At 36.6% G+C, this 13,446-nt stretch overlaps 1 protein-coding gene across 2 annotated transcripts in view; it reads left to right on the top strand.

The window, feature by feature from the left end:
* The first annotated feature begins 39 nt into the window (after positions 1-39).
* Positions 40-13,446, top strand: part of srpk1a (SRSF protein kinase 1a) — a 43,769-nt gene continuing 30,362 nt past the window's right edge. Inside the window, exons 1-5 of one of the 2 annotated variants that reach the window (XM_056261015.1) lie at positions 40-124; positions 825-879; positions 2,711-2,844; positions 3,421-3,529; positions 3,629-3,716. In XM_056261015.1, the coding sequence (XP_056116990.1) occupies positions 112-124; positions 825-879; positions 2,711-2,844; positions 3,421-3,529; positions 3,629-3,716 (399 nt within the window). In that variant the 5' untranslated portion in view covers positions 40-111. The remainder of the gene's footprint in view (positions 125-824; positions 880-2,710; positions 2,845-3,420; positions 3,530-3,628; positions 3,717-13,446) is intronic. The other variant, XM_056261014.1, reaches the window with a different exon arrangement.

The following is a 13,446-nucleotide window of genomic DNA, read 5'->3' as shown; positions in this document are numbered from 1 at the left end:
TTTTAAAATATATACATAGAACGGTCTGTGAACGCGCAGGAGTCAAGATGCGCGTGTCCGGGGGCGCGCGCATGCGCAGGGCCACCCAAGCCGCCAACTGAAGGGGCCAACATGGAGAGAAAAGGTAATCTCTTCCTTCACTTTCTCTGAATAATATTTGCCTTATTTTGAGCTATAACGTTTATGCATGAGGCAAGGCGACTAACTTACAATCTGACTCAAAGTAGTAGTGCAATATTAAAGCATAAATACGCATATTGGTCGTTCTTTGGACGCATGGGTTGATGTCTTTAGCGTTAGCATTTAGCCGCTCAGTCTGCAGCTAAAGTGAGCTGAATTTATTTTCATCACGACTCAGAGGCATGTTTTATGGTTGGTTAGTATCGCCTTCACTTAAGCGATTTGACTTTTATTTGGTTTTAGATAGACGTTATGCGTATGAGTAGGCGCGTGCGCGTATCAGCTGGATGAGAGTTGAAAGCTTTTTTTTTTTTTTGCTGTCGTGGAAACTTCAGGAATTTATTTTCCTCAGACTTCAGTTTTGCATCTTTGTTCCTGCTGTTATTAAAACTGACAAAACATTCACGTTATTAAAGATCCACGTCTTGCGACTATTTAAAGTTCAGTTCCTGTCACAATGTAAACACCCACCCAGCTGTGTATTGTTTATGTGCATTACATAAGATCAACATCAGCGGTCTGTGTGTCTCCTGTATTGTCAGGCTATGTTTGGCTGTCATTGAGCTTACTGAGTTTAAGTGATTTTTATAAATGGTTTCATTGTCATCTAATGTTTTCTCATGTCATCTCATTTGTCACACCAGTTCTGGCACTTCAGGCGAGGAAGAAAAGGACCAAAGCCAAGAAGTCGACCAAGAAGTGAGTTTTGTGCTTCCCCCCTTCTATAAAATAGACCACAATTCTGTCCATAAAGACTTTATAAAAATCTTTATTATGTCCTAGAAGTTGCATAGTGTGCTCTAGACTTGTAGTCAAGACCGCCTAAACCGAGACCAAGACACTACCAAGACCAAATGGTATCGAGACCAAGACAAGACCAAGACCAAGACAGACCAAGTCGAGACCAAGACCAAGTCGAGACTAAGACCGAGACCAAGTCGAGACCGGAGGGGAAAAAAACATTAGTGTTGAAGCTAAGCAATAACTTGTCAAATGTTGTTTTGCATTTGCCTGCCTATCTCTGCTGATTTCGAAGTCTCCAAATGAATCCATTCTGCAACTTTTAAATACATAATTATATTTTTAAAAACGAAATTATAGGCTTAAGTGCAGGATCCGAAAGTTGGTCGTTTTTGTCGCTATGGTTACACACACACACACACACACACACACACACACCGTTGGCGGTGCGCTCAAAGTCATCTGTCAGTTGTGCAGTTACCCAAAATCTCCTGAATGAAGGTAAAACCCATCATGTCACTGATATGTGTTTTACTAAATATTAATATATCAAAAACTGTACATGATATGTGTTTTTTAAATCAAGTGATCAAAGTGCTCGTTGCCGCTGCGATCAGTGGCGCGGTCGCGCGGATACAGTGTTTTCTCGCGTGGCTCGCGCGCACCGCACTGTCTTCACTCGGACGCGCGCTTCAATACGTTGCGGATAACGTCGTGGTCGTGGATATTGTAGTATTGTATTGCTCAATCCCCTTACCACTATGTCGGTCTGAGACAGCGAGACCTAGACAAGACCGAGAGGTCCGAGACCAAGACAAGACCGAGACCAAAGACCGTCAAGGCCGTGACAAGACCGAGACCACGTAAAAGTGGTCTCGAGACCGGTCTCGAGACCAAGACCGGTCTCGAGACATACATCACTAGTGTGCTCTTAAACCACTGTTTTGAAGTGTGATTACATGTACTACTTGTAGTATATTATGAGTTTGCTGACTTTGCTCTGTTTATTTAGTCTTATTTGTTGAACCGTATTCAAATGACAATAACGCTTAACATTTTGGCAGAATGAAGTCATCTTTTTGGCATGCGCAGTATCAAGTTGCACTTTCTTTCACTTAAGTTTTTGTGATGATGTTGACACAGGTGTTATTCTTGCATAGGTTAAACCAAACATGGATAGATGCAGTCAGTAAAATGCTTCCTAACACTGGCAGACTTTTTACTAAATATTGTATTAACATTATATGTAACAAAAGAGCTTATTCAGTAGAAAACAAAACACTGGCTGTGCGCGCATGGTGCCTCATGGATTTAGATTCAGATGACTGATCTTGGTGCATTTCATGAAGTTTAAAAATAAGAGTTTTTATCGAGGCGGGTTTTTTAATATAATGTTTCTGGCAATACAGTGTTTCAAAGCAGCTTTACAATAGTAAACAGAAAAACCAACAACATCACAAAATTGTTTAATCAGGATTCAACAGTTTTAGTTATAATTACAATTTCTGTTTCTCCAATAAAGCAGCTCTACAGAAGATTATATAGTTGCATTATTCAGGTGACTTCAGTTCAATACATATAGGTGTTTTAGGTAGTAAAATGTAGTTTTTATGCAGGTCCTTTTGATTGTAATGTATCAGAAATGTAAATCACATGATGAAACGATTGTCTGAACATTTATACCATGTAAAATCAGCATCAACGAGTCTATAATGTAAGAGGACAGCCCTATATAGACTGTACTGTAATGTGTCCATTGACCTAAATAAAATGTACTATCATCCCTCAGGCCAGCACATCCTCCACGCGGGGCATCTCAACAGCAGCAGCCTCCTACAGAGACCCAGATACAAGCTGAGCCCGATGAGGAAATCCTAGGCTCTGATGATGAAGAGCAAGAAGATCCCAATGACTATTGCAAAGGTGGGAGACATGGATTTATACGTCCCACTTTGACAGCAGAAGTTACTGCTTATAGATGAGACTTGCTGAAATTACAGCGCAGTCCCAGAAAGTAAAAATAGACGAGCGGCAGTTCCTTGTTTCACAGTTGTTGTTTTTTTCTGTTGTATCTGTTGGCCAAACTCTTTCTTCCTAGAAGTGCAACACATAACTACTGTAAACTGCAAAAAAAAAAAAGTACTGTAAATAGACGAATGTCATTATTCCTGTATGTCTGTGTTTATACCCCTATGGTGGGATGTTTCTGTCATCTATATATCTATAGCTCTATATCTCTATATCTATTTTTTTGTTTTTTTTTGTACTTAATTCATCAAAACGCAAGTGATGTTATTATTTTTCACTTTATTATTTTATCATTTTTTGCTTTATTAGTTATCTACTTATTTTACAATGTCAATAGTCTGGTCAGGTTCTAATTTCTATTTTTGGTCTAAGCGTGCTGTAATTGCATTGCTCAAAATCAATCCCTAACAAAATGACAATCGATGAGCTTTCTGAATACCAGCTGAAGGATTACTTTTCTTCTTTGGTTAGGAGGCTATCACCATGTGAAAATAGGGGACCTATTCAATGGTAAATACCATGTGATCCGGAAGCTGGGATGGGGACATTTCTCCACTGTGTGGCTGGCCTGGGACATCCAGTAAGAGCTTTGTCATTTCGAAGAACATAAGACACATTCTAATGTGCTGAAATCGCATATGTGTGATACTATTTTTCTTTCCCCTTTTTCCTTCCTCAGAGGGAAGCGGTTTGTTGCAATGAAGGTGGTAAAGAGTGCAGAGCATTACACTGAAACAGCTCTGGATGAAATAAAGCTACTCAGATCTGTAAGTATTTCGATAAACCACTGAAATGCTTTAAATAACCAAGAAAATAAAAAAAGAATGAAACGATGAAGATTAAAATCTTCATTCATAAAATCTATCTATCTATCTATCTATCTATCTATCTATCTATCTATCTATCTATCTATCTATCTATCTATCTATCTATCTATCTATCTATCTATCTATCTATCTATCTATCTATCTATCTATCTATCTATCTATCTATCTATCTATCTATCTATCTATCTATATCTATCTCTCTATATCTATCTCTCTATCTATCTCTCTATCTATCTCTCTATCTATCTCTCTATCTATCTGTCTATCTGTCTATCTATCTATCTGTCTGTCTGTCTGTCTGTCTGTCTGTCTGTCTGTCTGTCTGTCTGTCTGTCTGTCTGTCTGTCTGTCTGTCTGTCTGTGAGCGGCTAATAAAATATTTTTGCACAAATGGTCTCCACCCAGGGTCCTATGCAGGAATTTCTAAATAGCCTACTGAGGTCCCAAAAGTGATCTTGCTAGGGGGGTTGGGGGGCATGCCCCCCCGAGGGATTTTTGATGTTCTTGATCTACACATGTGCATTTTAAGGTGTTTTAAGGCCCAAAAATTGGATAACTATAGCTTTAAAAGCATGTCAGTGGGCAGTGGCATACATTTTTTTGTCAAGATGACAGTTTAAATTTTATGATCCATATACAAAATGGAAATGCAGAATGTATATGATTATTGTTCACATGTAGGCTATATCAAAACTCAATCACATATTCCAAACCTTAAATGAGAAATGTTTCAAGGATTATTCTGCACAAAAAATATAGCCTAGCCTTAGCCTATATTTATACAATAATAATGCCAATATGTTTAATAGGTGCGTGTGCTGTTAAATTGAGCTTATACCCACTGTAATTAGCTAAAAAACTTACAGTATATCTGTGTTAAATAGGAATCCATAATGTTAATCTCATCCTGGGCATAGTATGCTTCTCTTGACCTGTAGCTATTTCCTTTCCCAAAGCTGAGCTTTGATGGATACTTTGCAAACTGATTGTTTCTGTCGTTCATTTAAAACTTCTATCTAAAACAGCTGTTTAGTTGAGCTATTAAGGCCTACATCTTATTTTGCACTTTATGACCGTTAACTGAAGTGTCGTGCGGGGATTCGCGCTCGGCTTGCAGCTTCTGTGAACATAAGCCCCGCCTACTTTGAATTCATCTCCGACTCAAACATTTTGACTTGACTGCTGTCGTTGTTAGTCTGCTGAAGCAGCTCAGATGAGAAGGTCAGTTATCATCGCGATGTACAATATCCTTGCAGCACCAAATTAAGTTAATATTAGGCAATTATTTCACAACTTTCATTATATACACAACACACATAGAAAAATGACAGAGGTCCGGACATCGGGGACCTCAATTGTGGGTACGGCCCTGTCCCTATGCACTTTTTAATATTACAGCACAAATTTTTAATTTTCCATTAAATAAGTTGCATCTGAATGTGTAATAGGCCTACTTTGTTGCGTTGTTGAGGCGTTAGCCTTCCCCTCACTCCACAGCAAATCCTTAAATTAATGGTAGCTATTCAGAACAAAACGAGAATGAAAAATAAGTAGGCTAGCCTATAAGATAATAATACAAATAATAAATATATATATATATATAAATATAGCTGCGAGCAGCGATTACGGGCCCAAGCCGGTGGCACCGCAACCCCGGTGCCTTTAGTTACCTAAAGGCACCGGGGTGGCGGTACCACCGGCTTTGGCCCTTCATCGCTGCTCGCAGCTATATTTATATATATATATATATATATATATATATATATATAAAGCCGGTGGCACCGCCACCCTGGTGCCTTTAGGGTTATTGTGCACGACGTGCAAAAACGTAACCCTGCTTTGACTGTCGAAAAGAAGTGTGCTGTAGAGCTTGTATCAGTGTGGGCTCTGCAAAAGTGTGCATTGAGGGCACATGTCAACCACAAAGTATGCGAGAGCAACCTTCTGAAAGGTCAGGTCTACATCCAGGTCTACATCTGCCGTGTGTTTACATCATAGTAGTGAAGTTTGAAGCAATCAGGTGATTTCAAAGCTTTTTGAAAGTGACAGACTTCCTGCTGCCAGTTGGTGGCGCTATAACCGGGGTGGCGGTGCCGCCGGCTTTGGCCCTTTCATCGCTGCTCGCAGCTATATTTATATATATATATATACACACACACACACACACACATATATATATATATATATATATATATATATATATATATATATACATAAATATATATATATTGTTTTTTTAAGAGACAAGACAGAATATTACTTGCCTGATCTGATTAGAAAAATAGTGTTTGTGTGTGTGTGTGTGTGTGTGTGTGGCGTAATTGAACAATGTAGACATAAAGACATATTCCGTCCTTTTGTTCATACAGGACATTATTCAAACTGCAAAGTGTTTACTTATATTTGTGTACACTCGCAATAAAACACAACATTGTGCTTTTGTCAAACTATAAACTCTTGTCAAACTGTAAACTACAACTGTCACCCAACCAAAATCTCTTACACACACACACACACACACACACACACACACAGTTTAAAAGCAAAAAATATCAAACAATCCTATTTAAAAACAGTCTGTGGGAGCCATCTTTTGGACATTCATCATATCGCATTGGTTTTCATTTCTTGTCATCAAACAGAGCCCTAATCTGTTTATTTTTTCAGTTACACATTCTACATTGATTAAAAAAGAAAAATCAAAGGTGTTTTTATTTTATACAGAAATAAATAATCTATCATTCAGATGAGAATAAAGTTAGTGTTAGTTAAAATTTTAAGGAAAACAAATATATGATCTGAAATATAGCACATTCATTTAAAATTCATTCAGGTTCGATTACCAAACATACAATCTTAATGTAATTTAAAGCAAACAATACATTTAAAATATATGGGTTGTATGACTATTTTTTAATATAAAAAGATATCCAAAAAGACAAGGCCTAAAGTTTAACAAGGGTTAAACTCTTTTCACTGTAACAGACACAATCACACACACAATCACACACACACACACACAAGTCAAATCACTTACATTTTAGATGCAATATTGACTTTTTTTCTGTTTCAGCAGCGAAAATAGTTAAACAAAGATCACAGCAGAACCATCGCGCATCTCACAGCAACGCGTTCTCATTACTGAATGATTCAGCATTTTGAACGAATCGGTTGACTCAAAGATTCAATGACCAATCAATCCATAAACATCTATCTCATTCATGAATGACTCAGTCGTTCAAACGAATGAATCAATGACTCGCTCATTAAGACGGTCGCCTGGCGACACCTAATGACGGTTTAGTGTTATGTTTAAAAGTATCATTCTTTCCAACGATTGTTAATTAACTCATATTTGAAACATAAGATATATTTATATATATACATACATATACACACACATACACAAAAATAAAATAAAAACACATTTGAAACGTGTTTGCTTACTAAATTGTGAGCTGAACGAAAGTTGCAGCAAATATCAGCAACAGGAGTCAAATTTCATTAATCACGAGAGTGAAGAGCTGACTGAAAAGATGATGACGGAATAGGCTATTTTATGTAAAAGCGCCTATTTAAGCGAATCTGTCATTGTACTCTTTTATTGTTGTGTTTTCCGTGAAAAATAATAGACTATTGAACTCACAATTCAAGCAATCGGCCCCCGAAATTGCACTAATTTTAGTGACACTAAAAAGTATGCGGCTGCACTGGCATTCATAACGGTGCGCGTCCATGGCGACGAGCGAGCAGAACAGAGCGAACGTTTAGTTAATTTCTACTTCCATAGGAATTCATTCGAGCGCCACCATTTCAATGTCCGTGCGGACGTCCATATTATACTTTCGCTTTCAAGTTAGTGTTTTTAAACCCCCCAGCGGGAGGTTTACACAATTGGTTTACACAATCACACGTTGATTAACCGGTGGGAAAATATTCCCATAGTAACATCCCTAATATATAAATATATATAAATTCAATAGGCCTACCTGATTTTGAACACAAGAGGGCAGTATAGCACTATATATGATTTGGATTATTATTATTTTTGACTAAACAACCATTCTGGCTGTTTTTAAACTTAAAAATAATTCTTAAATTGAAAAAAAGGAATACAATGGGTTTAGTTCTAATATTTGTATAATTTTATATAAAAATAAATGGTGTATAATTACATTTTAGAAAGATATGAGACATGCCCTGATTCTTTTTTTGACATTACTTGAATCCCTCAACCATAGCAAAACCGTTTGAGATATTCAATATCTGTTCACAATTTAGCATCTTCAATGTATTTTCATCATGTTGAAAAAGTTTGGCATGAATAAAATAAACTACTTAGGAGGAGTAGCTAAAAACTCAGAATCTGAAATCCACATTCAAACCAAAATATCTGACTTCCTGTTGGTCGTAGCTAATTACGGTAAATTAGAAAGTTGTCCGGCTCGAAGAGTACAATATACATATCGAGTTTTGTTACTGTAGATAAAACTAACCCCCCCACTTTTGTCAAAAGCATTTAGAAAGTGACACACTTCCTGCTGCCAGTTGGTGGCGCTATAACTTTGACTCACAATAGTCACATCCATGTGATCGGCCTCTTACAGCGAACACACTGTTGAAGTTTCATCAAGATCAGTTAATGTATGCAGAAGTTATAACACACTTCCTGTTTCCATTATTCGCCATAAATTCGTTTCCTCGCCACGGCCAAACCGTTCGAGATATCAAAAATCCCCTGGCAATTTTTCATCCTCAATGTCTTGACATCATGCTGACCGAGTTTCCTTGCGATTGGTTGAATTCTCTAGGAGGAGTATATCGAATTCCAGGGGCATACGCTTCCAAAGAAACCATAATAGCCGACTTCCTGTTGGGCTGGGGTAAAAAGTAAAAGTACAAAGGATATATGAACCGATGAGATCTATATGTGTACCGAGTTTAATATTATTACATGGAAGCGTGTTTGATTTATGGACCAAGTTTTCGGACCCCGTTCCAGGGGGCGCTGTCGAGCCCCCCTGCCACGCCCGGGTACCAGCTTCAGCCCGGCCCTGATGGCCGCGGGTTCTGACCAGTGTGCAAAGTTTCAAGAGTTTTCGTGCACGTTAAGAGCCCCAAAAGTGCCCGAATAGTCGATAAAATAATAATAATAATAATAAATATAGCTGTGAGCAGCGATTACGGGCCCAAGCCGGTGGCACCGCAACCCCGGTGCCTTTAGTTACCTAAAGGCACCGGGGTGGGGGTACCACCGGCTTTGGCCCTTCATCGCTGCTCGCAGCTATATTTATTTATATATATATATATATATATATATATATAAAGCCGGTGGCACCGCCACCCTGGTGCCTTTAGGGTTATTGTGCACGACGTGCAAAAACGTAACCCTGCTTTGACTGTCGAAAAGAAGTGTGCTGTAGAGCTTGTATCAGTGTGGGCTCTGCAAAAGTGTGCATTGAGGGCACATGTCAACCACAAAGTATGCGAGAGCAACCTTCTGAAAGGTCAGGTCTACATCCAGGTCTACATCTGCCGTGTGTTTACATTATAGTAGTGAAGTTTGAAGCAATCAGGTGATTTCAAAGCTTTTTGAAAGTGACAGACTTCCTGCTGCCAGTTGGTGGCGCTATAACCGGGGTGGCGGTGCCGCCGGCTTTGGCCCTTTCATCGCTGCTTGCAGCTATATTTATATATATATATACACACACACACACACACATATATATATATATATATATATATATATATATATATATATATATATATATATACATAAATATATATATATTGTTTTTTTAAGAGACAAGACAGAATATTACTTGCCTGATCTGATTAGAAAAATAGTGTTTGTGTGTGTGTGTGTGTGTGTGTGGCGTAATTGAACAATGTAGACATAAAGACATACTCCGTCCTTTTGTTCATACAGGACATTATTCAAACTGCAAAGTGTTTACTTATATTTGTGTACACTCGCAATAAAACACAACATTGTGCTTTTGTCAAACTATAAACTCTTGTCAAACTGTAAACTACAACTGTCACCCAACCAAAATCTCTTACACACACACACACACAGTTTAAAAGCAAAAAATATCAAACAATCCTATTTAAAAACAGTCTGTGGGAGCCATCTTTTGGACATTCATCATATCGCATTGGTTTTCATTTCTTGTCATCAAACAGAGCCCTAATCTGTTTATTTTTTCAGTTACACATTCTATATTGATTAAAAAAGAAAAATCAAAGGTGTTTTTATTTTATACAGAAATAAATAATCTATCATTCAGATGAGAATAAAGTTAGTGTTAGTTCAAATTTTAAGGAAAACAAATATATGATCTGAAATATAGCACATTCATTTAAAATTCATTCAGGTTCGATTACCAAACATACAATCTTAATGTAATTTAAAGCAAACAATACATTTAAAATATATGGGTTGTATGACTATTTTTTAATATAAAAAGATATATATCCAAAAAGACAAGGCCTAAAGTTTAACAAGGGTTAAACTCTTATCACTGTAACAGACACAATCACACACACAATCACACACACACACACAAGTCAAATCACTTACATTTTAGATGCAATATTGACTTTTTTTCTGTTTCAGCAGCGAAAATAGTTAAACAAAGATCACAGCAGAACCATCGCGCATCTCACAGCAACGCGTTCTCATTACTGAATGATTCAGCATTTTGAACGAATCGGTTGACTCAAAGATTCAATGACCAATCAATCCATAAACATCTATCTCATTCATGAATGACTCAGTCGTTCAAACGAATGAATCAATGACTCGCTCATTAAGACGGTCGCCTGGCGACACCTAATGACGGTTTAGTGATATGTTTAAAAGTATCATTCTTTCCAACGATTGTTAACTCATATTTGAAACATAAGCTATATTTATATATATACATACATATACACACACATACACAAAAATAAAATAAAAACACATTTGAAACGTGTTTGCTTACTAAATTGTGAGCTGAACGAAAGTTGCAGCAAATATCAGCAACAGGAGTCAAATTTCATTAATCACGAGAGTGAAGAGCTGACTGAAAAGATGATGACGGAATAGGCTATTTTATGTAAAAACGCCTATTTAAGCGAATCTGTCATTGTACTCTTTTATTGTTGTGTTTTCCGTGAAAAATAATAGACTATTGAACTCACAATTCAAGCAATCGGCCCCCGAAATTGCACTAATTTTAGTGACACTAAAAAGTATGCGGCTGCACTGGCATTCATAACGGTGCGCGTCCATGGCGACGAGCGAGCAGAACAGAGCGAACGTTTAGTTAATTTCTACTTCCATAGGAATTCATTCGAGCGCGTCCATATTATACTTTCGCTTTCAAGTTAGTGTTTTTAAACCCCCCAGCGGGAGGTTTACACAATTGGTTTACACAATCACACGTTGATTAACCGGTGGGAAAATATTCCCATAGTAACATCCCTAATATATAAATATATATAAATTCAATAGGCCTACCTGATTTTGAACACAAGAGGGCAGTATAGCACTATATGATTTGGATTATTATTATTTTTGACTAAACAACCATTCTGGCTGTTTTTAAACTTAAAAATAATTCTTAACCTGTTAACCTTCACCAGTGCGTGGGCGCTCTGAAGCGTTTTTTTTTTAAATAGTTCAAAGTTACTATCATATTTAATGTGATTAACTTGACAAACTATACATCATTAAAACGATATAAGACTCAAGTTTCAGTATTTGACCACTATTGTATTCTGTGAAACTTATAGTGACAGTTATGTCTTCATTTGTGTCAGGAGTTATGAAATAAAAAAATGAGTCGTTACCTTTAATATGAATTATGAGCGTCAGCCGGTCTCATTCAGAAAAAAACTCCCGTGCGATCGTCATGACAGCGATTCACAAAACAACGTCCCTCAGGGCTTTTAGCTCAAACATGTGCAGATTTGGAGAAATATTGATAGATTCTCATAGGTTTACATCAGACTTCTATAGACAGGAATAATATTTATTGAATTTATACCCAAATGCGTCGATGTAATCATTTTGAGCGCTGTATACTCTGATGTACTATGTTATCCATTCATACTGAAGTCTGGGGCGCTGTTGCACAGTAAAGTCCATATATGGATCACATGAAGAAGAGCCATAATCATGTGACATTCAGGAAGTCCTGACACATAAACAAAGCTATCCGAGATCGCTGTAAAGTGCAGATAAAGATGTTTTGAAGACAATAAACATGATTGCAATGATATTTGATTTACCTGTGTTCTTCGAGTCATGTCAGGTATTTTCATAATAATAGATTATATGTATAATGTAATGCTAATCGAGAAAGACTTTCAAATTGTGCAGAATACAATAAAATAATATATTTTCTATCTGATTTTTTTATCTGAAGCCAAATCAGATTACAGAAAGTTATTTAAAACACTCGACTTGCGCTATAAAGTAAGTTTGGAGCACAAACATAGTTTTATTCTCATAAATTGTCGTGTATTGATGGTGTGCTAAGCTAACATGCTAGCTAGTACTGAGCACCTGCTACCTAACTTCGATGTAATTTTTATGATTTTTTTTCTAAATAAGAATGCTTACTGAAATGTTTCGTTTTTCAAAAAGGGCATTTGATACAGTTTCACTGTGAAGTGAGAACTTTTATAAAATAAATGAGGGATTGAAACAGTGTGAATTGCTAGTCGTTAGTGATTAAAATGCAGACAAAAGAAAAGCATATTTAGAGCAATAAACAGGCTGGAGAGGTGTGAATATGTGCAGGGGAGACTGAGACTGAATGGGGCTCGTTTTTGCATCACAAAACAATAGAGGCAATAGACTGAATAGATGCTTATAAGATGACAATAAACACCAGTCTAATCAAAATAAAGTCATATGACATGATCTTGAAAAACATTGAACTAAATACAGAGTTTTAGACTTATCATCTTCAGATTTTAAATATAACATGGTTAGACATGTGGCTTTAGCTGCAGTGCATTTCTAGATTGCTACAATGCCAACTTCAATTTTATTTTCATGAAGATGTTTCATAAAAATAAATGTATAATAACTTTACAAAACTTTGAAGCTATTTATAACAATTTTTTTTCATTATGACAATAATTAATTCTACATTTACAATAAACTTCCAGGTGTCAGCTTTCAAATGAGATCTTACTTGTGCTTTTAGTACAAAGGGTTCATGAACTGTATCTGTTTCAGTTTGGGAATGCCATATCTGGGGATTTTTCAAAAATGGGCTTGAAGCTTAACAGGTTAAATTGAAAAAAAGGAATAAAATGGGTTTAGTTCTAATATTTGTATAATTTTATATAAAAATAAATGGTGTATAATTACATTTTAGAAAGATATGAGACATGCCCTGATTCTTTTTTTGACATTACTTGAATCCCTCAACCATAGCAAAACCGTTTGAGATATTCAATATCTGTTCACAATTTAGCATCTTCAATGTATTTTCATCATGTTGAAAAAGTTTGGCATGAATAAAATAAACTACTTAGGAGGAGTAGCTAAAAACTCAGAATCTGAAATCCACATTCAAACCAAAATATCTGACTTCCTGTTGGTCGTAGCTAATTACGGTAAATTAGAAAGTTGTCCGGCTCGAAGAGTACAATATACATATCGAGT

Source organism: Rhinichthys klamathensis, unplaced genomic scaffold (assembly GCF_029890125.1).
Source record: "Rhinichthys klamathensis goyatoka isolate OS25496 unplaced genomic scaffold, OSU_Roscu_1.1 h1tg000180l_1, whole genome shotgun sequence".
Classification (NCBI taxonomy): Eukaryota; Metazoa; Chordata; class Actinopteri; order Cypriniformes; family Leuciscidae; genus Rhinichthys; species Rhinichthys klamathensis.
This window is presented reverse-complemented; position numbering and strand designations above follow the sequence as displayed.